The 26,216-nt window shown below is 41.7% G+C and overlaps 1 protein-coding gene across 1 annotated transcript in view; it reads right to left on the bottom strand.

Moving 5' to 3' along the window:
- Positions 1-26,216, bottom strand: part of LOC120933473 (mucin-17-like) — a 65,152-nt gene that overhangs the window by 5,816 nt on the left and 33,120 nt on the right. Inside the window, exons 5-9 of the mRNA XM_040346701.1 lie at positions 24,442-24,500; positions 21,416-21,621; positions 14,253-14,315; positions 12,019-12,187; positions 4,871-5,035 (exon numbers count right to left, since the gene is read on the bottom strand). Coding sequence (XP_040202635.1) covers positions 4,871-5,035; positions 12,019-12,187; positions 14,253-14,315; positions 21,416-21,621; positions 24,442-24,500 — 662 coding nt within the window. The remainder of the gene's footprint in view (positions 1-4,870; positions 5,036-12,018; positions 12,188-14,252; positions 14,316-21,415; positions 21,622-24,441; positions 24,501-26,216) is intronic.

The following is a 26,216-nucleotide window of genomic DNA, read 5'->3' as shown; positions in this document are numbered from 1 at the left end:
AGGTGCAAGGGCCACATGAAATGGAGGGCCAGATTTGGCCTGCGGGTCTTGTGTTTGACACCTGTGTATTACATAAACACCTTCCTTTAGTTAGTTTGTGTAGCTACATTTTTAATGGCAGTTATAATTAATTAATAAGGGGCTACTGAGCCATTGACTGTTTTTCCTCAACAAAAGTTTTGCTTAAAAGCTGAATTCCAGGTATGGCTATTTTTGCATAGTTACCCTGGAACTAATGTGAGTATGTATATTCCATACCTGGCCGATGCCCCTGGAAGATGGAAATGCCTGGAGTTGGAACTTTCACCACAGTGTTATGACTGGCTTTGGGGTCCTGTGCCGAGTGGTAGCATTTTTGATCAGATGAGGTGTAGAGGTGAGGTCGTGATGCCACAATCTCCATGTCATCTGATCAGAATATGCTTTACATTCATTGGAAAAATGCAAAGTGTTCTCTGAATGGTGTCCATGCCAAGCAAACGACCTTACACAAGGGCAGCTGTCTGGGATGCTACCTTGAAGCCAACAGAGATCACTGGAGTAGCAGTGATTTTCAGCTTCCACCAGGAATTGGAAAGGTATGGTATATACATGGGCATCCGTAGGTAGGGGAGGGGGGGGGGCAAGTGCCCCCCCAGAACCATCAAGAAGGTGTTGCAGTTGCCAGCTGCAGTGTCCGCCGTGGCCACCAGTGATTTTTTCTGTCAGCCGGCTGATCTCTGTCCTGACCTATCTGATGTTCCTCCCTCACCCCCGGCCCGATCATCGGATGAGATGGCTCAGCAGCTGGACCATTCAGCCACTCCTCTTCAGTGATTGGCTGCCTGTGTAGGTGTTGTGTAGATCCGGCCGACACCAGCGCTGCCCACTCAGTGCAGCCAGTGGCCGAGCCGCCAAGTGATAGGCTGCCAGTGCCTACTCATCATCACATCCCAGGAAATCCTGACCTAAAGTGAGTGGCATATACAGTTGCAAGCAACAGAAGAAGAACCACAGGTAACAGCAGTTAGGAGGAGCATTTTGATTTATATATTGCTGGAAAGTTGGACAGCTATTACTGGAAAGATATGTCTGTGAATGTTAAGAGATAATTCATCTTCTTCACTTTGTATAGGCTGTTTTCATCAAGATCAAAATATGGGCACAACAGATGTATTGTAATACATTGCAATATAAAAAGATGTACATTCTCTAGGCTATGTTTATATGGGCATGGTACGCCTGGCCTGAGTAACTTCCGATACAAAGTGAAGCTGAATTATCTCTTATATAACACATATATCTTTCAACTGGAAAGTTTTGTGTTATATAAGGCCTCGTACACACGACCGGGTTTCTCGGCAAAACCCAGCAAGAAAACGGCTTCTTGCCGTGATTCCCGTTCGTGTGTACGAGGCATTCAGGTTTCTCATCAGGTAATCTGGCCAGAATCTCGACGAGAAAAAAAAGAGAACCTGCTCTCTTATTTCTCGTTGAGATTCTTGTCGACCTGTTTCCTGAGGAGAAACCCGAGCGTATGTATACTTACCTGTCGCTGTGGAAACCCACGCATGCTCGAAATTACTTTGATGCATGCGCGGAAGCTTCCACGGCATAGGTGGGGTGAAGCAAGATGGTGGCGACGGCATCGGATGTGACGAACCCATGCTCGTCATACGCAATGACGTCACTGCGTTCTTTCCATTCAAGAGAACCGCGGTTCTTTTGAAATGACAGTCAGTACACTCCGGCGGCAAGAGATTCTTGCCAAGAATCTCGTCAGGGAAAACGACGAGATTCTCGGACGTGTGTACTAGGCCTAAGAGATAATTCAGTGTCAGGCGAGGCGTACCATGCCCATATAAATATAGACTAGAGAATGTCCATCTTTTTATATTGCAAAGGTGACCTTAAAACGATGCCCCCCCCCCCTGAAAAAAGTTCTGCGGATGCCCATGGGTATATATTTACTGTAGTTACATTGGCCAAAGCTGGACTAATGTAACAATGCACAAATGTTACATGTAAAGGCATCGTTTTTTTATCGTTTTGCTCGGGATATTCTTTCCTTTTTCTTGTCCTGGTCACCATTGTCACTAAGGGCTCTTTTACAGAGTGGGAAGTGACATACACGTGGGTGGCTAAGCATCAGATTTACCAATCTGGCCACCAGTGGTAGCTGGTGCTAAATTTTTTTGGGGGGTGGAAAACAAACCACCCGCCACCCACTTCGCCGCATTCTGTCAATCCGTGAGTTATTCCCCCCGTTCAGGCGGTCCATCATTCAAAATCCCCCTGTCACTTGGTCGATCAGCAATACAACACACTACCATCTCGCCTGTCCACCCACCAGGTGTCCGCCCCTTTGGGTAAAGTCATTTGGACAACCTATGGACATCGATTTCCGGTGAACCTAGTGATCCGGATGTAGATCGATGCACTTCCGGTGCGCGTGTGGGTCCCGGAGCGAGGCCTGGTTAGTGTAATTGTTTGATCATTATTGTCTTGTCTATAAAAAGGGGTGGCGTCCCACGCCACTCGTACCCCGAGAAGAAGTGATCTTGTCACGAAACGCGTCGGGTGGAGTGAGTGACGTGTGGACGCCATCCCCTTCATTTCTCCAAACGAGTGGCTGTTGTTCCTGGATACGTCCGGCCGGCGTTACAGGCCAATTGCTGTTTTTTTTTCTACAAATGTGAGTTGTATATTCGTTTAATGTTATTTTAAATAAATCACCCGGATTTTATGCCATGTGGAGCTCTGTCTTGTTGTTTTCTATATCCATCGCTGGATACGGCTGGGTTCTAGTGCAAGTGGAAGATCTACTACTGCCTTAAAATCTTTGGTTAAGAGATATGTTGATAGTGGTCCGGCAGGACCTGAATTTCTGGTAAGCAGCTGCATAATTGGTGGTGGATTCACATCTGGTGTTCAGTTACAGCATTTCTGGAATTTCACGGGTGTCTTCATAGCCATATGGACTCATCATCTATCTAATTTTCCAATTTTGGACTCTATGGACTTTTTTATAAAATATCAATTCTGTGATTATTAATTTCAGCAAACACTGCTATCACGGTTTTTATTATTTGTGTTATTATCTGTGTTATATTGTTTAAATCACTGCAGCTTTTGGGCTCACACCAACCACTGCTTAGGAGGGACTGGCAGCCACGGCTTCCTGACTCTGCTATTTGCAAATATTGCAGTCACGATTGACACATCCCAGTGTCATTTGACTACTGGGTTTATACACATCAGTGGGAATAGGTGGCTACGCCCCCCTGATTCCACGGACGAATCTATACTTCCAGTGTAGATTCACTTGTTAACGCACATATTTGGTCACATATTTGACACAAGTGCACAATTGAGTTTAGCGCAATTATCCCCCCTTTTTTTCACTTGTTCATAATTTGTTTATACACAATTTAATTGCCGCTTATCAATCTCAACCTATCATCTTAGCGCAGTTGTTTCCAAAATTTTTGTCCACCCACCAGCCCCGCACATACTCCCTCTATGTTGCAGGCAGCTTCGGCACCTTCCCTCTGTGTCTTCTCCTTGGCGGCTCCCCACTGCATCTCCTCCTCAGAGGCCAATATGGTCGCTTCTCCTCTCGGCCAATTGGGTTGAGGACCCGCTTCCTGATTGGCCGGGAGGAGAATCAGGAAGACAATAGTGAGTATTAATTTGCTATCATCACACAACTGGGTGGGCTCATGGTGCAGTGCTCTGCGCCCCAAGCCTACCTTTTTTTAAGCCATTTAGAGTCTCATGCCGCGTACACACAATCACTTTATGTGATGAAAAAAGACGACGTTTTGAAAAACGTCAATTAAAATAACCGTGTGTGGGGGGAAACGTTGTTTTATGTCTTGTGAAAAACAACAAAAAAAATTGAAGCATGCTTCAATTTTTTGTGTCGTTTTTCAAAACGTAGTTTTTTGTGTCAATTAAAATGATAGTGTGTGGGCAAAACGTTGTTTAAAACAACGTTTTTAAACCCGCGCATGCTCAGAAGCAAGTTATGAGGCTAGCTTCAATGGAAAAGAGTGCTGAACGTAACCGCGCTTTGCTAGAGCATTTTGAAAAAACGATGGTGTGTAGGCAACGTCGTTTTTGAAAATGAAGTTTCAAAAACGTCGTTTTATTTCATGATTTTAAACGTCGTTTTTTTTCATCACATTAGGCTCTAATTATGTGCTTCAAAAAAATAAATAAAAAAAAAACATTGAAATCAATGCGTCTAGCACCCTGCATGTAGATTAGGGGCCGGGCGCATGGATTAGGGGGTCGGTGCCCCTGCGCCCCTAATAGGGTGTCCGCCACTGCTGACGACCCTTCTAAATTCTAACATTACAGCTAGACAGGTCTATACACATGCTGCGGCCCTAGAAATTTTAACTTGGACTAGTGAGCTTGATAGGTGGCGCCACCTGTCAGTCCTCCACTGAGGTCAATGGGAGACTGCCACAACCCCCAGCCAAATACTTGGTTCAGAGTTGTGGTTGTTGAATACAAAGTCCACCTTTGGATTACTGCCACTGCAGGTCACTTTTAAGAGTAAGAACTGCCCCCATGTAAAAGAGAGAAAAATAAGAAAGTGGTTGGGAAATCCAATATGTTAGAGTTGTCATCAGAGCAAGAGGTGAGGGAAAAATCTTTTGGGGCAGCTGTTCCTATGACAAGTCTCTAAGAAGGGAATTACTATCACTTTATAGAGATTTCATCCCATTTCCTGTTGTTTTTTAATCCTTATCTACTATATCTAAAACAAACAAAAACGTCTTTACATACACTAATTACCATGAATGATGTTAGATTATACAGCAAGCTTTAAAGTTGAGATGCCTATTGAGATACAGTAGAAAAAAAACACAGTACTCACAGTAGTTTTTTGTCTTTACCACGTCTGAACAATAAGTAAGTCACAGTGATTAAGGCAAGGGACAAGACAGCGATGGCAGCTCCGACTCCTCCGTACACACCAGACTTCAGTATGGGCCCTTTACAGTCGGAGTACATATAGAGGTAGATCTCTGTATCAGGACAGCTGTGCGAAGACAAAATAGACCCCTGTCATTGCAATAGGAACAGGAATACTTGCAACCAGTGCTGAGACAAGGTCATGTGGTACCCTGAGCAAAGATGCCAAACTGTGCATTACCTACCCCTGATGTGGGCGCCCCTGATCATCTTGTGCAGCTGGGAGCTATGATACCAGCACTACAGTGTCATTTCTGCCTGTCTAAAAGTTGTAAGGCGCATTAAAATAACGTTGGGCAGCCTCAGAGTGCCGGTACCCAGTGAGGTGTATTATTTCAAACTTCCACATTTAATGACATAATCTGCATTTACATTTAGAAGATAGTAAACTATACAATGGGGCCGCAGCTCCCATGTTACTCTTAGTCCTCAGCACTGTGTCACCTGACTCCGCCCAATATGTATCGTCACGGTCACGTGACTTCCTCAGGGACCCGTGAATGTGGACATTTGATATATTACACCATGGGAGTATGTTTGTGTTTTAAATGAGGTCACTGTTAGGTGAAGGAGGATTGCAGTTTTAAAGGGCCATATGAGATTTATTCAGATAAAGAGCATACCCATTGTGACGGAATGTCCCACACTCCGCTTGAGTGCTTCCGTCAGTATATTGCTTCCTAAGTCCTGGTACACGAGACCAATGGATCAGTCTTGGGGGGACATGGACCTGAATCCAAAGTAACACCACCTCAAGGGTCCCCAGACATACACCTCACAAAGAGCACCATTCACCCAAAATCCAGGGCCCATAATCAGTTGGCAATAGACACGTGCACACTGAAATATTTTGTTTCGGAATTTCGTTTTCGTCCGAAAAATACATTTATTTAGTTACTCCCTAAATTAGTTTTTATGTATTTAGTTTAGTTAAAAAATGCATTCATCCGAAAATCAGAATTAATTAAGGTCAAATCTGTCATTGAAGGCTTATTGTGTCTGTCGAATGTTCTAAGAGGATTCAACGGAGCAGCTAAAATATTCGACGCCACAATCGTACTATAGAAGAATTCTAATGTTGTATGACACTAGTAATAGATATATTTATAAATTATTATTACTAGTCAACAAACATTCAAATTCTTCTATAGCCTATGGGCAGAGCATTTGACCTGAAATGTATGATTGCGGCGTCGTACAGTTTAGCTGCTTGTCGAATCTTCTTAGAACTTTCGACAGACACCAAAAGCCTTCAATGACAGATTCAACGTTTGTATGTTTTTTGCTGCTTCGTCGAATCTTCGTCATTTATGTTGAATGGTCTACCCCAACACTGTCTCTATAGTGTCGAATCTTTTCTCTCTATGTACAATTATCTTGGACTAATAGAGTTAAGGTTAGGCACATTCGACCACAGGTTCGATAGACACAGATTGCTATTGTCAGCGTCATGTCGAATCTCCTATCTATATCGAACTGTTGTAGCAACGAAAATGAAAATAAAGCATTTTTTTATGTCGGATCTTTTTCGAATTTGGGATTCTGCACGTTCGTTTTCGTTTGTTAAAACGATAACGAAAATACCTGAAATTCGGACGAAAATGCATTTGGATGAAAACGAATGCACATGTCTAGTAGACAAGAGGCCAGCATTCAGTCCTCTCCAAAAGCCTCTGTCTTGGGTGAGCCCATCACACCCATTAAGGAAAGCAAGGGAAAGAAGGAGGAGCCTGGTTGTATATACCCCAGCAGGGTAAGGTGGTTTTGGATCAGGGAACAGTTCTATATTGCAGGTGAGCACAGTGGGGAAAACTGGTGGGATCCACAGCACATTTTTGGTATAGAAGATTCACAGGGGTGTAAGGATATAAGTAGATTGGCACAAGGTGTATACCTTAAAGAAAGGCTATTTATTTGAATGGAAGAACTGTATTTTCACAGATGAACTTTATATTTGGATTTTAAACACAGAAAAAAATGGATTTTGTCACTGAAAATTTACTTTGATTGATGTTTATTGTATATACACGTATATATTGTAGGAATTAGTTTTGAGAGGCGCAGCCAATATATACAGTGCATCTGGAAAGCGCTTCACTTTTTCCACATTTTGTTATGTTACAGCCTTATTCCAAAATGGATTAAATTTGTTACTTTCCTCAAAAGTCCCCATAATGACAACGTGAAAGAAGTTTGTTTGAAATCTTTGCAATCTCTGCGGCTTCGGGTGTCCTCTTCGGCGGGTCCGGCGTCCTTCTGCGGCTTTGGGTGTCCTTCTGCGGCTTCGGGTGTCCTTCTGCAGCGGGTCCGGTGTCCTCTTCGGCAGGGCCGGTGTCCTCTTCGGCGGGTCCGGCGTCCTTCTGCGGCGTCCTCCCCGCTCGTTTCCCGCGCCGAGTTTGAATACTGCGCCGACATATACAGAGCGCAGTACACTCGTGTATTGTCGGCAATGCTCGGCTACCCACGCTGACGTCCTGTACGTCCAGGACGTGAGCGTGGAAGGAGCCGAGACTGCCCGACTATACCCGAGTGTACTGCGCTCGGTATATGTCGGCGCAGTATTCAAAACTCGGCGCGGGAAAGCGGGTATCGGCGTATACCGCGCACCCACGATTTTGCCCTGATTTTCAGGGCAAAAAAGTGCGCGGTATACGCCGATAAATACGGTAGTTGTTCTTCTGGAAGGTTCTCCTCTCTCCACAGAGAAACGCTGGAGCTCTGTCTGAGTGACCATCGGGTTCTTGACTAAGGCCCTTCTCTCCTGATCACTCAGTTTGGCCAGGCAGCCCACTCTAGGAAGAGTCCTGGTGGTTCCAAACTTCTTCTATTTATGAATGATGAAGGCCACTGTGCTCATTGAGACCTTCAATGCTGCAGATATTTTTCTGTACTCTTCCCCTTTTTATTTTTAATACATTTGCAAAGATTTCAAACAAACATCTTTCACGTTGTCATTATGGGGTATTGTTTGTAAAATTTTGAGGAAAAGAATGAATTTAATCCATTTTGGAATATAATTGTTGTAACATAACAAAATGTGGAAACAGTGAAGCACTGTGAATACTTTACAGATGCACTGTATATACACATTGCAGTTGATTTACTAAATGGAAATCCACTCTGCACTACAAGTGCACTGCAAGTGCACTTGAAAGTGCACTTGTAAGTGCAGTCACAGTAGATCGCTGTAGATCTGAGGGGAAGCTCTGAAATGAGGGGAAGCTCTGCTGATTTTATCATCCAATCATGTACAAGCATAAATGCTATTTTTTATTTTCCTTGCATGTCCCTCTCAGATCTACAGCGACTGCACTTGAAAGTGCACTTGTAGTGCAAAGTGGATTTGCAACGTGGAAGTTGTGGGAACACAATCATTTTGATTGCTGATATCTTATTAATACATATTAGGAATACAGAAGGGTGGAGCGTGGGATTATGCACATTGATTTATTGGTGCCTCTCTAAGTATTCCATTGGTGCAGACAATGGACCTCCTGTCAGGCTCCTCCTGTCAAGTAGGGCCCCCTTTCCAGGCAACAGGGCAGGTCAGTAAGTAAAAGATGGACAGTCAGTAAAGGACAAATTGGTGAGGGCAGGCCCTCAACTCGGTTGAATGTACTCTACAGGCTGCTGTTTATCTGTGCCCCCTAACCTATTTAGACACTACACCCCAGTTCACTTGGGATTGATGTTGCCAGATGGGAATGGCAGAGATTACATACACGGACAGCAACATTGACGGTTTTATTGTAATTTTTATGTTTTATGCAACTGTTTTATGTATAAATTTGTGTGATTAATTGACATCACTGTTGATGTTTCTGTCGATGTTTATGTATGTCTTTTATTATATTTCCATGCTCCTGATGAAGCGTTCTCACGCGAAACATATTGAGCAAAGCAAGAATTAATATCCTGCACTTACCCATGTTCAAGGACACAAACCTTATATTTTTTTTTTTCACAAGAAAATATTTATTTTTACTATTTGATGTTTATGTTTCTCTTTTTTTTTTTTTTTTTTTTGAATAAACATTTTATTGAAGGTTTTCAACAATACAGCGTAATCCAAAACACAACATAGATACGTCAGTCATATTTCAAATAAGTCTTAACAGGATCTTATGGTAACAAGTGATCATAAAAGATATGTCATATGAGACAAGTCAACGACATTGTTGTCTATAAATGGATCAAATCCCGAGAACAAGTGTCAAAATGCAAACATTAAAACCCACGTTGACAGGAGAGTGAGAAACATCGTAGCTCCCCACTGAACATTTGTGACAGAGGCCCCCCTCTGCCCTACCCACCCCTTAACGGGGACATTCTGTGGGCAGCGCAGAGAGGTGAAGGGTGGAAGTCGGAGCAAAATAGGCTTAACTTCCAGTGTTCAAAAAGGGTAGGAAAGGCAACAGCAGATATTTGGCATACCAGAGATGTCTCTATCTTTTTCTTTTTACCCTTTGAGAAGAGTCAAGTCGGACTCTGTGTCCAAAGGGAGTGTATGACCCTGTGTGGGGGAGAGGGGTGTTGAAACCAGATGGGAGGGAAAAAAGGGTGAAGAAGTACCTAACTATTAGATCTTTGGGTGAGTACAACCCCTGATGTTATGTTAGAATTTCTCTGGGTTCCGGATGGTACTTGTGTAGGGGGGTTTCTATACAGTGACCAGCATGACCATGTTTGTCTGTATTTCTCGTGCGTGTCCTTAGCTTGGTGAATAAGGCGCTCCATTTCCTCTACTTTGTCAACACGTGCATGCCAATCTTCAATTGTTGGAATAGTTTTAGACTTCCAGTATATAGGGATGCATTGGGTGGCTGCATTTATAAGGTGGAGTGTTAGTGATCTCCGGTATTGCAATCTTGGAATGGGAGTGTAATGTAGCAGGAATTGCGCTGGGGCAAGGCTTATTGGTATTGTTGTTATTTGTACAATACGTTCATGCACCTCTTTCCAAAACCGGACTAATAGAGGGCAATCCCACCAGATATGTAAAAGCGAGCCTTCCGCTCCATCACATCTCCAACAAGATGGGGAAACCGCCGGAAAGATTTTATGAAGTTTTTCTGGTGTTCGGTACCACCTAGTACAAAGCTTGTATCGATTTTCTTGTGCTGAGACATTAATAGAACCTTTATGTGTGTGATCCCAAATGAGGTCCCAATCTTCGTCAGACAAGGACATGGAAAGGTCCTTGTCCCAGGCTGAGCGAGTATTTGAGGAAGGAGCTAACTCCGGCATCAGTAGTGAGTGTAAAGTGGAAATCAGATGGCGCTTTGGTTCTCCCGCTGTACATATTTGCTCTAAGGGTGAGAGATTTCTGCACCATTTCCGGTGTCTCTGGGTGGGACCTAAAAAATGTTTGATTTGAAGAAATTTGAATACGGACATGGTCACATGAGGGAGCGATTTAGTTAGCTCTGGGTAGGTTAGTAAGTCACCGTTGTGGAAAAATTGATGAGCTCGAATGGCCTGAGAGTTGGGATCCATCACTGGATATTTATAGGTTATATTTGGTATAAAATCTGGATTATGAGATAAAGGTGTCAACGGGCCCGGGGAGGGGGTTATTTTAAGGGATCGACATATCACCCTAAAATTTTGGAGCGTAGGGCATATTAAAGGGTGGTTCAGACAATCTGTAGGTACCGAGCGATATTCTATCCATGGCAAATGGGTAATCGGGAAGGAAAGGAATGCGTTTTCCAAAGCAATCCAGTCCTTGTTGCAACTGTGGAGATGCCAATCTACGAGCCTAGTGAGTAGACAGGCTTTGTGATATAAGGCTAGGTCAGGTATACCCAGGCCCCCCCTGTGTTTTGGTTGAATCAGTTTAGACCAGCTCAGTCTAGGTGTTTGGCCTGCCCATAGGAATGTTCTACAATGTTTTTTAAATGTCGCAAAAAAGGTCTGTGGGATCATGATCGGGACTGCCTGAAGAAGGTATAAGACCCTCGGAAGGATATTCATCTTGAGGATTGCTGTTCTACCAAACCAAGAAAATCTGCCGTTGTTCCATTCCGATAGGTCTGATTTGATAGTTGAAAGACTTGGTAGGAAATTTAGTGCGAATAACTTACTTAGATCTTTAGGGATCTTAATGCCCAAGTACGTGATGTAGTCAGATTCCCATTTAAAGGGGACATTTTGTTTACATAAATCAACTACTGGGGTTGGTAGAGAGATATTCAGAGCTAGCGATTTGTCAAAATTAATTTGCAGATTAGATAAAGTGTTGAAAAGTTTAAAGTCTTTCAAAAGATTGGGGATTGTGGTTATCGGATCCGAAAGGAACAGCAGGACATCATCTGCGTAAGCTGCTGTCTTGTAATGCCTTCCCCGGATCTCGATACCCTTGATAGCGTCATTCGCCCGGAGCTTTCTGAGAAAGGGTTCCATCGTGAGAATGAAAATAAGGGGGGATAGGGGACAACCCTGACGGGTTCCATTAGTTATGGAGAAGGCGTCCGACAGGTGGCGTTTATGTTTCTCATGGTGTGAGCGTACTTGCATTAGTATAAGGTTTTCGAAGTGTTACTGGAATACATGTTGGGTTCCTATGCTGATGTAATACTGTATTATAAGTCTGGACACTTTTTTATATACAGATCTTTATAATAAATATCTATAGGATTTTTATATTCGTTACCCGTGTGCCACCAAAAGTCAATTTTTTCTAGTCTAGATTAGTCTCCATTTTCACTACACCCCAGGCAGTTGACCCTCCTGCCCCCCCCCTTAGTTCTAGTTCTTCTTGCAACTGTATTAAAATCAAAAAGCCCCCTTATACTATTTTATAGTGGTGCTTGAACACCGAAAGCTGCTTCATGAAACTTCCAGCACCACAATACACCCTCCAAGGGTAAGTAAAATCATAGTAGGGAATTCAAAGCTCCATAATTTATATTCTTCACGTGGCATTATGACCATGGCTGTGCCAGTGCTTCTTCTTTTGGTATTTTATATCACCCCCATTCTCATCGCAAAATGTTGGGAAGCATGCAAACAAGCACTACCTTTAATTGCTTTAAAGTAAATACTTACAGGCATGAACGGCCAGTTTGTTTCCGGATTTGACAAGTGCCTTTGTTACAGCTTTTGTACTTCTCAGAGGAATCCTCACAGTCAGATATGCAAGTCAGTGCTTCATCGGTGGAGAAGTACGGGCTATAAAATTCTTTGAAACCCTCGGGAATTGTTTCCATACAGAGCTCTGTGAAGACAAGGCACATGACTAGGGTAGATCAGAGCTCACCACCCCGAACTAACCATGCACCTTCCCCCAGTATTCCCCAAATTCCACCTTCCCCCACTTCATAGAAAAAAACACACAATACTTAAGTGGGGTAAAATGGCCGAAGACGGCCTTTTATTCACATAAACTTTATTTAAATAACAGAACATAATAAATGCCTTAATCATGAATAGACATGTGCATACTGAAATATTTCGTTTCGGAATTTTGTTTTCGTCTGAAAAATAAATTTATTTCGTTACTCCCGAAATTAGTTTTTTGTTATTTCGTTTTTCGTTAGAAATTGTATTCGTCCAAAAATCAGAATGAATTAAGGTTGAATCTGCCATTGAATACTTATGGTGTCTGTCGAATGTTCAAAGAAGATTTGACGGGGCAGCGAAACTGTACGTGGAATCGTACATTTCCAGTCGTATGTTCCGCCTACAAGCTATAGTAGAATGCTAATGTTGTATGACTAGTAATAATTATGTTTATTAATTATTATTACTAGTCAACCAACATTAGAATTTTTACTATAGCCTATGGGCCAAGCATTTGACCGGAAATGTATGATTGCTGCGCTGTACAGTTTAGCTGCTCCGTCGAAACTTCTTTGAACATTCGACAGACACCTTAAGCATTTAATGACAGATTAGACGTCTGTATGTTTTTCGATGCTTTGTCGAATCTTCGTTGAATTGTCAAGTTAGTTCTAGCTATTTTACTGCTCCTCCTCTTTGGTTACAATCAGCCAATAACATTCATCATTATCATTATTTTTATTTTACTTCCCCCACCCAATTCCAGCAGTCATCTTTTCTCTCTATGTCGAATCTTTTCTCTCTATAATGTCGAATCTTTCCTCTCTATAATGTCGAATCTTTCCTCTCTATAATGTCGAATCTTTCCTCTCTATAATGTCGAATCTTTTCTCTCTATAATGTCGAATCTTTTCTCTCTATAATGTCGAATCTTTCCTCTCTATAATGTCGAATCTTTTCTCTCTATGTCAAATCTTTTCTCTCTATAATGTCGAATCTTTTCTCTCTATAATGTTGAATCTTTTCTCTCTATAATGTCGAATCTTTCCTCTCTATAATGTCGAATCTTTCCTCTCTAGAATGTCTAATCTTTTCTCTCTATAATGTCGAATCTTTTCTCTCTATGTCAAATCTTTTCTCTCTATAAAGTCGAATCTTTTCTCTCTATGTCGAATCTTTTCTCTCTATGTATAATAATCTTGGATTAATAGAGTTAAGGTTAGGCACATTCGACCGACGAAAATGAAAATAAAGCATTTGTTTATGTCGGATCTTTCGGTTTACGTATTCTGCACATTCGTTTTCGTTTGTTAAAACAATAACGAAAATGGCTGAAATTTGGACGAAAATGTATTCGGACGAAAACTAATGCACATGTCTAATCATGAAACAACGCTTTGAGATCCTTGAGGGTACCACATAACCATACATTTTTTTGTGCCTGAGGCACCAGATAGCTGAGTTGCAAGCCCAACCACAAAACACGGGCTCGGGGCCCAACCCAGCTGACCTCAGCCACCCAGGGTCCTTACCACTACCCAGTCACTATGCAGTGAACCGTACCAACTTGAGGATATCATATCTTAGATGGTTCCCCACCATTTACCCAATGACCAGATTTTAGACCGCCGTCAAGGACCTCAAACCACCAAATGGCAATTAACACCAACAAGACTAATAGAAAAACAATAAGGGCGGGAGAGAGGGATGTTCATCCACCGATTTCTGCTCTGCAACTGCCCTGACCCCTCCTACCCAGCAACTATATCTTACAGCTCCTCCCCATCACCCCGTTTCACGGGTCAATCAGTTAAATGTTTCCGTACTAGCCATACCACCCTGAATTATTTAACCCCTTATTCCTGGTTCCCCTTCCACCCTGTCATGTATGCCCTATGCTGACTGGATTCCTTCTCAGCTCCAGGCATGTCTTTCAGGCTACTGCGCATATGGAAAACAGTGCAGAAGCAAACTTGAGTTAGCATGAAGGAATTACTTACCCTCTACAGTTTTTAGTTCCACTGGTATGATATTCAAACTGTCACCATCAATACAGAATCCAGCTGCAAAGTTAAAATAAGGAAAGTTGGTAAATAAGCCTTTACAACTACAACAATCGTCTTATGGTTATTTAACATAATGAAATGCAGCATATTGCTTATTATTGCCAAGTGTGGTTTCCCCTCGACACATCACCAGATCAGTCTATCTATGAGAAAACTGTGGGTACTAGGGTTGATTTCCTAAATGCATATAGACTGCTCACTTTGGAAGGAAATTTCCCCCAGTGCAATTTCCCTCGCAAAGTGAATAGCCTATTTACCATTCTGTGCAAAATATTTAGGCAGGTATGAAAAATGCTGTAAATGAACAATGCTTTCAGAAATAGTAGTAATGGTTTATTTTTATCAATTAACAAAATGCAAAGTAAATGAGCAGACGAGAAATCCAAATCAAATCAATACTTGGTGTGACCACCCTTTGCTTTCAAAACAGCATCAATTCTTCTAGGTACACTTGCACACAGTTTTGAAGGAACTCGGCAGGTAGGTTGTTTCAAACATCTTGGAGAACTAATCACAGATCTTCTGTGGACGTCGGCTGCCTCAGATCCTTCTGTCTCTTCATGTAATCCCAGACTGTGACAAACCTAGCCGGGACAGAGGCTTTTGGAGAGGACTGAATGCATGCCTCTTGCCTTCTGATTATGGGCCATGGATTTTAAGGGAACAATACTCTTTGTGAGGGGTATGCCTGGGGACCTTGAATTAATGTTACTTTGGATTCAAGTCCATGTCCCCCCAAAACACAAAACTCTGGGAACCCTGTATATGCCATATTATAAATAGTGACTGCTTCATAATGTTGGGGCTCATAGAAGACGCTGATGTCATCAACTCCAGCTACCTGTCTGTCTGTTGTCTGCTATAATGTGTTTATTGTAAATAAGGCTAGTGTGGGCTCTAAGTCTTTCACCCTTTGTTGTTTGTGTTAATTAACTCTGTTATTGTGAGAAGGTTTTCTGTGTTTCTATTTATGATAATGTTGATTGTGTCTTCTGAGCTAAAAGACGGCAAGTCTGTCCTAAAGGTCATGCCTCATACAGTCACCTAGGCTGTCTAAATGATTAGTTAATTAGCTCATGTTAATTAGGTTTCTGGTTACAGTTTCTATTGTCATCCTTGTGTATATATTTGTGTGAGATCTCAAATAAAAGCGGCTATTCCTGATGTACTCCAAGACTGGTGTTGTCTGGTGACTTGGTGGGTTAAAGAGTCTTAGATAGTGCTGGTTCTGGACAAAGGAAGCATTTACAGCGGACAAAGTTCTGTTAAAAAAATTCTAAAAGTTTTCAAATTGGAAAGAATAGTAAAGAAAAGAATAACATTGAAAACAAGAATAGAACAGACTACAATAAAATAGAATGGAAAGAATATAACCATTTCCCAAAATTCACATATAATCAATTTGAATAGAATAGAAAATAACAGAATAGTATAGAAAAACTAAATAAATAGTGCAGCGCAAATAAATCTAAAATATATAAATAATCAAAAAAACATAATCAAAGTCCATAAAGTGCAAAGTGATAAAGGTGCTCCAAAAATACAATAGTGATAAAAAAGTGCAGAAATCTTCATCAGATCTGTGACCCATAGGACAGGATAATCCTCCACCAAGGCTAATGGATGGCCTCTCACCTCAGCAATTCGACCTGTGGCTAGGTCAAAAAGCAATAATCATATCCTCCAAAATGGCAAGCAGCTTTCAGGGCTCAACTCCAAAAACGTCCACCAGATGGAACCAGCAAGCAATGTACAAATACTCCCATAGATCAATCAAAGGACCGAGAAAGTAAAAGGACACACTCTAAGTGTTCACTGCTTAAAAAGGTTTAATAATCAATGTTTTTTGATTATTAAACCTTTTTAAGCAGTGAACACTTAGAGTGTGTCCTTTTACTTTCTCGGTCCTTTGATTGATCTATGGGAGTATTTGTACATTGCTTGCTGGTTCCATCTGGTGGACGTTTTTGGAGTTGAGCCCTGAAAGCTGCTTGCCATTTTGGAGGATATGATTATTGCTTTTTGACCTAGCCACAGGTCGAATTGCTGAGGTGAGAGGCCATCCATTAGCCTTGGTGGAGGATTATCCTGTCCTATGGGTCACAGATCTGATGAAGATTTCTGCACTTTTTTATCACTATTGTATTTTTGGAGCACCTTTATCACTTTGCACTTTATGGACTTTGATTATGTTTTTTTGATTATTTATATATTTTAGATTTATTTGCGCTGCACTATTTATTTATTTATTCACATTGAGATATTTTTGGATTATATCTGCAGTGCTGGCTTGCAATTTAGTTTTAATTTTTATATATTTCCAGCGCTGAATCACTATTATTATAGTATAGAAAAACAACAGAATCTAATTGAAATGAATAGAAATAATATAACCATCTTCCGATTTTTGACTAGAATACATTTGAATTTGAATAGAACAGACTAGAATGGAATAGAAAATAAAATAATAGAACAGAAAATAATATAATAGACTAAACAAATAGAAATAGAATAAAAAAAACAATAGAATGGAAACAATATAACCATTTCCCAGAATTCAAATAGAATTAATTCTAATTTGAATAAAATAGAAAAAAAAAATAGAATAGGAAAATGGTTATATTCTTTCTATCCTATTCTTTTCAATTCTGTTGTTTTCTTCTTATATTCTGTTATAGACTATTTTATTCTATTCTTTTTTTATTGTAATCTATTCCTTTCTATTCTTTTGTGTTCTTGTATTTTCTATTTTATTTTGTTCTGTTTTACTCTATTGTAATCTACTCTATTCAAATTCAAATTGATTCTATCTGAATTTTGGGAAATGGTTGTATACTTTCTATTCTATTGTTTTTCAATTCTATTATTTCCTATTCAAATTTCAGAAGCTAGTTTTATTATTTGTATTCTATTATATTCTTTTTTTATTGTATTGTATTCTGTTCTTTTATTTTCTAATTCTATTTTCTTCTGTTTTACTCTTTTTTATTCGATTCCTTTATTTTCTATTCTCTTTGGAAATTGGAAAATAAATCGAAAACAGTATTCTGTTCTTTTATTTTCTAATTCTATTTTGTTCTGTTTTACACTTTTCTATTTAATTCCTTTATTTTCTATTCTATTCTCTTTGGAAATGGTAAAATAAATCGAAAACAAATAAATAAAGTAAAATAAATCAAATTAAAACTATTCAAAATTGATTTTAAATTATTCAAATCGATTTGAATTCGAATAGATTCGAATACGAATAAACAAAACAAATTCTGAAAGAAAATCAAATGGATTAAATAAATTTACCTAAACAAATTTATGTAAATAACAAATCACATCAAAACAAAACTAAACAAAACAAAACAAACTTTTTCGTACTGCACGTGTGTAATAAAATCTACTCACAAGCATAGATAGTATTAGCGCATATCAGGCCACCCTCTGTGGCTAAACACTCCCACGACTCCAACATGGGGGGGGGGGGGCCTCACCAGGGTCCCTTAAGGCTGGCGCATTTCGAGGTATGTCCTTCTTCATCAGAGCCAAACAGTTCTTTAATGTCAAAAAGGTTAAGATAGGGTGTACTATTGTATGGCCAGCTTAGAGGCTACGTAGGGATGCACTGATAACAAGAACTTGCACGTGTACTCGTGAAAATGCTCCTGATACCCAAAACCAATACCTCTTTGCAGTGCGATTTGAGCCCATACAAAATGATTGTTGCATGTCAAATCCAATAATACGGCCAGTTGTGTTACTCACAGTGCTGGAGGAGATGTAGGAAGTTCCGGGACCCCTGTGGGTATAGGGCAGAAGTGATGTCAGCTTGGGGGTGGACCGCCTATGCATCTCCTCCAACCCTGTGAGCACCGCAAGCGGTTTTGGATTTGACGTGCAAGGTATATTATGTACTTTTAAGTACTTTTTGAGTTGTGATAATATAACAATTTTTAACCACTTAAAGCGGATCTCCCGCGGCCATTCGTTTTTTTTTTGGGGGGGCATTAAATTATTTATTGCGTATAAACAGAGGACGCTTCTGTTGTTCAAAGTCGTCCTCTATCCGATTTAGTTTGAAATGATAAGTTATATTATTATTGCAGCGCCGTTTCCATTTTGCTTGTGGGCAATGTGAAGCCCACAAGCACGTCGACTTCCAGGTTTCCATTTAAACGGGCGTCACATTCGGCTCTCCTATCACAGATTGCTCTGGAAGTGACGTCCCGTCGTCGCCATCTTGCTACACCGCTTGACCCTTCTCACTCTATCATTACTGTGCATGAGTGTGGGGAGTAGCAAGATGGTGGCGACGGAACGTCACTTCCGGATCAGTCTGTGACGGGGAGCCTGATGTGACTAGCCAGCGTCGCGCTTTATGGAAATCCCACGATAGTTCAGAGGAAACCTCTGTAGGATATGACGCTCTGCCCGGAGAAAACCCGCAAAGGAGAAACAGGAAGCTGAGTGACAACTGCTGCTAACAAGGGTACTGTCACAGAAAAAAAAAAAAAAAAGTTCCGTTCCGTTCTGCATTCTTGTCTGTTTTTTGATTAAGCCAATGTCTTTAAATAGGGTGGAGCTCCGCTTTAAGGACCGCCGCACGACGATATACGTCGGCAGAATGGCATGGCTGGGCACAGGGACGTATATATACGTCCCCTTTAAAAGCCCAGCCGTGGGTCGCGCGGAATCTTCGGACCCGGTCCGAAGCTCTGTGACCGCGCCCACGGGACCCACGGACCCCATCCCTGCCAGTGTCCCGCGATCGGTCACGGGAGCTGAAGAACGTGGAGAGGTGTGTGTAAACACACTTTCCCCGTTGTTCACTGTGGCAATGTCAGTGATTGTCTGTTCCCTGATATAGGGAACAACGATCACTGACGTCACACGTCCAGCCCCGCGCCCCTACAGTTAGAAACACACATAAGGTCACACTTAACCCCTACAGCGCCCCCTAGTGGTTAACTCCTTCACTGCATTGTCATTTTCACAGTAATCAGTGCATTTTTATAGCACTTTTTTCGCCGTGAAAATGACAATAATCCCAAAAATGTGTAAAAATTTCCCGATGTGTCCGCCATAATTTCGCAGTAACGAAAAACAATCGCTGATCGCCGCCATTAGTAGTAAAAAAAATTATTAATAAAAATGCCATAAAACTATCCCCTATTTTGTAAAGGCTATAAATTTTGCGCAAACCAATCGATAAACGCTTATTGCGATTTTTTTTTACCAAAAATATGTAGAAGAATACGTATCGTCCTAAACTGAGGAAAAAAATAATATTTTTATATATTTTTCGGGGATATTTATTATAGCTCAAAATTGTCGCTCTATTTTTGTTTATAGCGCAAAAAATAAAAACTGCAGAGGTGATCAAATACCACCAAAAGAAAGCTCTATTTATGGGAAAAAAAGGACGCCAATTTTGTTTGGGAGCCACGTCGCATGACCGCACAATAGTCAGTTAAAGCGACGCAGTGCCAAATCGCAAAAAGGGGCAAGGTCCTTAACCTGCATAATGGTCCGGGGCTTAAGTGGTTAATAAACTGTTTGTTTGCCCATTGCTGCACTCCTTAGATGGCGCTTCCCTGTCTTTCCATACTGGGATCACACAGGAGCAGTGGGGGGAACCGCATGCGATTTGGCCAGGAATCGCACCGCATTCCTGTTCAAATGGCATGCAATTTTTTTTTGCACGCAAAGATATCAGTATTTGGTAGTGGTAAATACTTAACTCGCTGATAAAGAAAACAGTATCGGTGCAACCCTAAGGCTAAATTTACCCCCTTCCTGACCATAGCACTTTTTGCGATTCTGCTCTGCATCACTTTAACTAACAATTGCGTGGTCATGCGACACTGTACCCAAACGAAATTGACATCCTTTTTTTTCCACAAATAGAGCTTTCTTTTTATGGTATTTGATCACCTCTGCGTTTTTTTTTTTTTTTGCGCTATAAACAAAAAAAGAGCGACAATTTTGAAAAAAAAAAGCAATATTTTTAACTTTTTGCTATAATAAATATCCCCCATAAATATATAAAAAACTAATTTCTTTCTCAGTTTAGGCCGATATGTATTCTTCTAAATTTTTTTGGTAAAAAAAAAAACGCAATAAGCGTATATCGATTGGTTTGCGCAAAAGTTTTTTTACTAGTAATGGCGACGATCTGCGATTTTTATCCTGACTGTGATATTATGGTGGACACATCGGACACTTTTGACGCTATTTTGGGACCATTGTCATTTATACAGCGATCAATGCTATAAAAATGCCCTGATTACTGTGTAAATGACACTGGCAGTGAAGGTGTTATCCACTAGGGGGCGAGAAAGGGGATGAGTGTGTCCTAGGGAGCAGTGCCGATCCTGACCTCCCTGGGGCCCTAAGCAAAATGACCTGGCACATTAAAAATGAGAAGCGGAGGGCGCTGACGACAGTGACATGTCACATTAAAGAAAGTTGAGAAGCGGGGGGAGGGGGTGTTCTGCTGTCGGAAATGACTCAGCCAGCGAGTTTAGAAGTGGGCTGAGGGGGCGAAAATGACTTCTCACCAGGCGGGGCCTCTAGTAAATTGGGGGGCCCTTTGCAGCTCTGCAGGGCCCTAAGCGGCTTGCATAGTGAGCCTATAGGGAGGATCGGCCCTGCTAGGGAGTGATTCTAACTGTGTGGGGGATGGGCTACCAGTGACACGACAGTGATCACTGCTCTCGATGAGGGAGCAGTAGATCACTGTCCTGTCACTAGGAGAACATCGAGTACGCGGGTCCCCTGGTCATGGCAGACGCGCACGGCAGGCTTTTCAATGCAACGTACAGGTACGTTGCTTTGCCCACAGGAGCCATTCTGCCGACGTATAAGTACGTGAAGCGGTCGGCAAGTGGTTACAAGGAGTTCTAAGGAGCCTGCAAAGCATTGCACTCACGATCATCAGCTCGCGGGTGTGATGTCCAGCTCCTGGAGCCTCTCAGTATGGCTGTCTGCCTATACCTCCGATATGGGCAGACATTTACTATAGAGCAGGAAGATCAATCGCGCTCACCAGTACAGGAGTCACTACTGATAAGGATGGACCTATTTCACTTACAGATAGAAATACTTACAGTTGTCACCGGTGCATGGTCTGAGTTCTTCTAATTGTTTTGTTAGTTTTTCCAATTGTTTATTGTATTCGGTAGTCATATTCAAGTCTTTCTTTAATGATAATCTGAAGTTGACGTCATGATTCACATCCATATCGCCACTCGTAGCAGATGCATCGTCGCTTCTTGCAAAGACCCTTCCTTTCCTAGCTGAGCCACTTCCAGGCCTACCATAGAAACACACAGATCAATTGAGAGAATCCATATAAACATTATACTGGACACAATATGAAATGGTTAGAGTTGAGCGGACACCTGGATGTTCGGGTTCGACGGGTTCGGCCGAACTTCGAAAAAAAGTCTGGGTTCGGGACCCGAACTTGACACCGAACCCGAACCCCATTGAAGTCAATGGGGACCAGAACTTTTGAGTACTAAAATGTCTCTTAAAAAGTTATGGAAAGGGCTAGAGGGCTGCAAATGGCAGCAAAATGTTGGTAAGAGCATGGCAAGTACTCTGAAAACAAATGTGGATAGGGAAATAACTTAAAATAGCATAAAATACATAAAAATAAATAGAAGAACAGTATCTAAATGGTGTATCTCACACGTACAGATATGGTGGAAACACTGCAAATTTAATTTTTTTGCCCTAAATGGATGTTTTTTGAATAGCACAGTAGAAGCAAAGGGCCAGATTCACATCTCTCAGAGTATCTATGCGACTGATTCATAGAATCAGGTTACACATAGATATCCCTAAGATCCGACAGGTGTAATTGTTTTACACTGTCGGATCTCAGGATGCAGTACCGTGGCCGCCGCTGGGGGGAGTTCGCGTCGTAAACCAGCGTTGGGTATGCAAATTAGGAGTTATGGCGATCCACGACGGATTTTCGCGTTCGCTACGTCGCCGCTAGTCTAGTTTCCCGTCGCAAAGTTAGTCGTCGTTTTTGGTGCCTTAACTTTACACAGCAATCGTATTGCTGTATAAAGTATGGCCGTCGTTCCCGCGTCGAAATTTGAAAATTAACGTCGTTTGCGTAAGCCGTCCGGGAATACGGAATTACGTTACGCGTGTCGCCGTTCGAAAAAATGACGTCACTTCGCGCAAAGCACGACGGAACGGAGCATGCGCAGTAGGTCCGGCGCGGGAGCGCGCCTAATTTAAATGGCACACGCCCATTTAAATTACGCGGGCTTACGCCAGAGGCCGCCGGCGTAGTTTTCATCGCAAGTGCTTTGTGAATCAGGCACTTGCGATGAAAACTTGCGGCGGTGTAACGTATCTACGATACGTTACGCTGCCGCACTTCTACCTGATTCTGGCCCAAAGTATCTAAAGGGTGTATCTCACAGGAACATATGCAGTGCTGGTGTAATTTGATTTCTGAAGCAGGACTGACTCCTATCTAATTCTCTCCCTAAAACCAACACCAGGAACCTTTCCCTAAAGTATCTAAAGCAGAGTGACTTGCTGTGCTATGTAGATCGCTGAGTAATTTGATTTCTGAAGCACGACTGACTGACTCCTATCTAATTCTCTCCCTAAAAACAACAGCAGCAACCTTTCCCTAAAGTATCTAAAGCAGAGTGACTTGCTGTGCTATGTAGATCGCTGAGTAATTTGATTTCTGAAGCAGGACTGAGTCTGAAGCCTCATACACACGACCGAGAAACTCGACGGGCGAAACACATAGTTTTCCTCTTCGAGTTCCTTGTTAGACTGTCGAGGAACTCGACGAGCCAATTTTCTCCATTCCCGTCAAGGAAATAGAGAACATGCTCTCTTTTTGGCTCATCAAGTTTCTCGACAGTTTCCTCGACGACAATGTACACACGACCGGTTTCCTCGGCAAAAAAATATCTCCCAGCAAGTTTCTTGCTGTTTTTTTCTGAGAAACTCGGTCGTGTGTACGAGGCCTGACTCCTATCTAATTCTCTCCCTCAGAGCAGCAGCAGTGCCAGCCTTTCCCTACCCTATCTAAAGCAGAGTGACGTGCTGTGCTGTGTGCCTCTAGCTTAAATAGATGCTGAGTCACATGCTGCACTGGCCAATCCCTGTGATGGACGCACGAGTTAAACAAATGTTGATTGGCTGCCCTGCAGCGCGCCATTACATTGCTGAACACCGAACTCGAACCCGAACTTACAGTAAATTGTTTGGGTCCGGGTACCAAAAATCCAAAAGTCCAGTACGAACCCGAACTTTACAGTTCGGGTTCGCTCAACCCTATAAATGGTCGGTGGGCATAATTGCTGGGTCGTGGGAGCCCAGTGTTGGCTTTTAATGTTTCATGATTTGCTCAGACAATAAACTGATTGGGTATTTTACTTATACCATATACTTATATGTACTTTACCAGCTTGAAATATTTTAAAAGCTATGGACTGCCAACAAAGGATACTGTATATGTTTTCACCTAGAGATAGTGAGTAGCCTGCTTGCATATTATCCTTGGTAACTGGTGCTGTTTTTGTAATCCTTTAATACTTCCTTGTAGCTCCAGGCAATCGCTTGACAGTTGCCACGTGGCCACATTGCCATTCCAACACTGAGCCTACAGGGGTAATATGTATGTAAAAGAAAACTTTTACAGTCCAACCCCATGCCACAAAGCACCTGAATGTCCAATCACAATTACCAATGCTGTCAAACTCTAGGAATATATGATGATGTCACATGATTACATATTCCCAGTTGGAATGGCAAATACACATAAAATGGCTTTTGACTTTTCAAAGGCTTATGCATGCCCTTGAAAGGAAATCTGTGATAAATGAAGAGGTTATCATTTCCGATCCTATCATAACAACAGAACAGGAAAAAAATTGAAAAAAGATAGAAGATAAAGTGAAAGTGGAGGGCCGAAGAGCAAAGAAATTATGTGGGAGTAGTGATAGCAGATGGAAAAAGGGGAGGAATGGCTCAGGATAGAAGCAGCAATTTATTTGTGCTCCAAATCACCCTTGTACCTTTTTTCTAAGGAGAAAAAATTGATGTCACATTCTATGACCCTCAAAAGCTAAGTTGGGGTTATTCTCACCTTATCTCTTTAATCTCCACTCCGACATAGCCATCAAGAATTTTATAATAGTTGTACATCTACAAAGAAAAGAAGAAAAGGGAAGAAAGAATAAAACATTTATCGCATATGATTCTGAGCAGTAACCAATTAAAATTCAGCTATTGGTGGCACTGCAAAGGAAAACGTTGTTAAAATTAAAATGGTGCACTATGCTTTTAAGTGAACATAAAAAAATTAAAAAATAAAAATGGGCGTATATATATATATATATATATATATATATATATTTGTCCCGCCTAATTTACCACCGCGTGGTCGCGGCTGCGCCCTGTCGTGAGCTTCGTGACCGTGCCCGTGGGATTCGCAGATTCGATGTCTGCCAGTGTCCCATGATCAGGTCACAGAGCTGAAGAACGGGGAGATGCCAGTGTAAACACAACATCTCCCCGTTCTTCCTAGTGACATGTCACTGATCATGTTCCCTGTCATCGGGAACAGCGATCAGTGACGTGTCACGGCAAGCCACGCCCCCTAACAGTTAGAAGCACTCCCTAGGTCACACTTAACCCCTTCAGGGCCCCCCTACAGGTTAACCCCTTCACTGCCAGTGTCATTTTTACAGTAAACAGTGCATTTTTATAGCACTGATCGCTGTAAAAATGACAATGGTCCCAAAAATTTGTCAAAAGTGTCCGATGTGTCTTCCATAATGTCGCATTCACAATAAAAATCGCTGATCGCCGCCATTACTAGTAAAACATTTTTTTTTATAAAAATGCCATAAAATTATCCCCTATTTTGTAGACTCTATGGGCCAGATTCAGAGAGATCGGCATATCTTTAGAGCGGCGTAGCGCATCTGATATGTGCTACGCCGACGTAACATAGAGAGGCCCGTACTGTATTCACAAAGCACTTGCACAAAGCACGTAAGCCCGCCTAATTCGAAGTAGCAAGGCAGTGGGTGTGTAGTATTATAATGAAGCGTGACCCCATGTAAATGAAGGGCCGAACGAACGGCGCATGTGCGCGCATTCTCAGAATCACGTCGCAAATACTCCCTAAGATACGTTGGCTCAATGCTTTCGACGTGAACATAACCTACGCCAAGCCCCATTCACGTACGACTTAATACCTAGAGAATAAAATGGCGGTCGATGCAATACTTTGTCACACCGTATTTGCGCAGTGGTCTTACAAGCGCACTTTTTTGGGGAAAAAAAAACAACAGTAAAGTCAGCCCAATTTTTTTTATATTGTTACATAGTTACATAGTTAGTCAGGTTGAAAAAAGACACAAGTCCATCCAGTCCAACCACAAAAACAAATAAAAATAAAAAATAAAAAACACAGTACAATCCCATACACCCAACTCCATACCCAGAGTTGATCCAGAGGAAGGCAAAAAAAACAGCAGAGCATGATCCAATTTGCTACAGCAGGGGAAAAAAATCCTTCCTGATCCCCCGAGAGGCAATCGGATTTACCCTGGATCAACTTTACCTACAAATCATAGTACTTAGTACTCAGTTATATTCTGTACATTTAGGAAAATATCCAGACCTTTCTTAAAGCAATCTACTGAGCTGGCCAGAACCACCTCTGGAGGGAGTCTGTTCCACATTTTCACAGCTCTTACTGTGAAGAAACCTTTCTGTATTTGGAGATGAAATCTCTTTTCCTCTAGATGTAAAGAGTGCCCCCTTGTCCTCAGTGTTGACCGTGAAAGATAATGTTACCCAACATGTCATGCTACAAAGTTGCGCCCGCTCGTGGAATGGCGACAAATTTTT

Source organism: Rana temporaria, chromosome 3 (genome assembly GCF_905171775.1).
Source record: "Rana temporaria chromosome 3, aRanTem1.1, whole genome shotgun sequence".
Classification (NCBI taxonomy): domain Eukaryota; kingdom Metazoa; phylum Chordata; class Amphibia; order Anura; family Ranidae; genus Rana; species Rana temporaria.
This window is presented reverse-complemented; position numbering and strand designations above follow the sequence as displayed.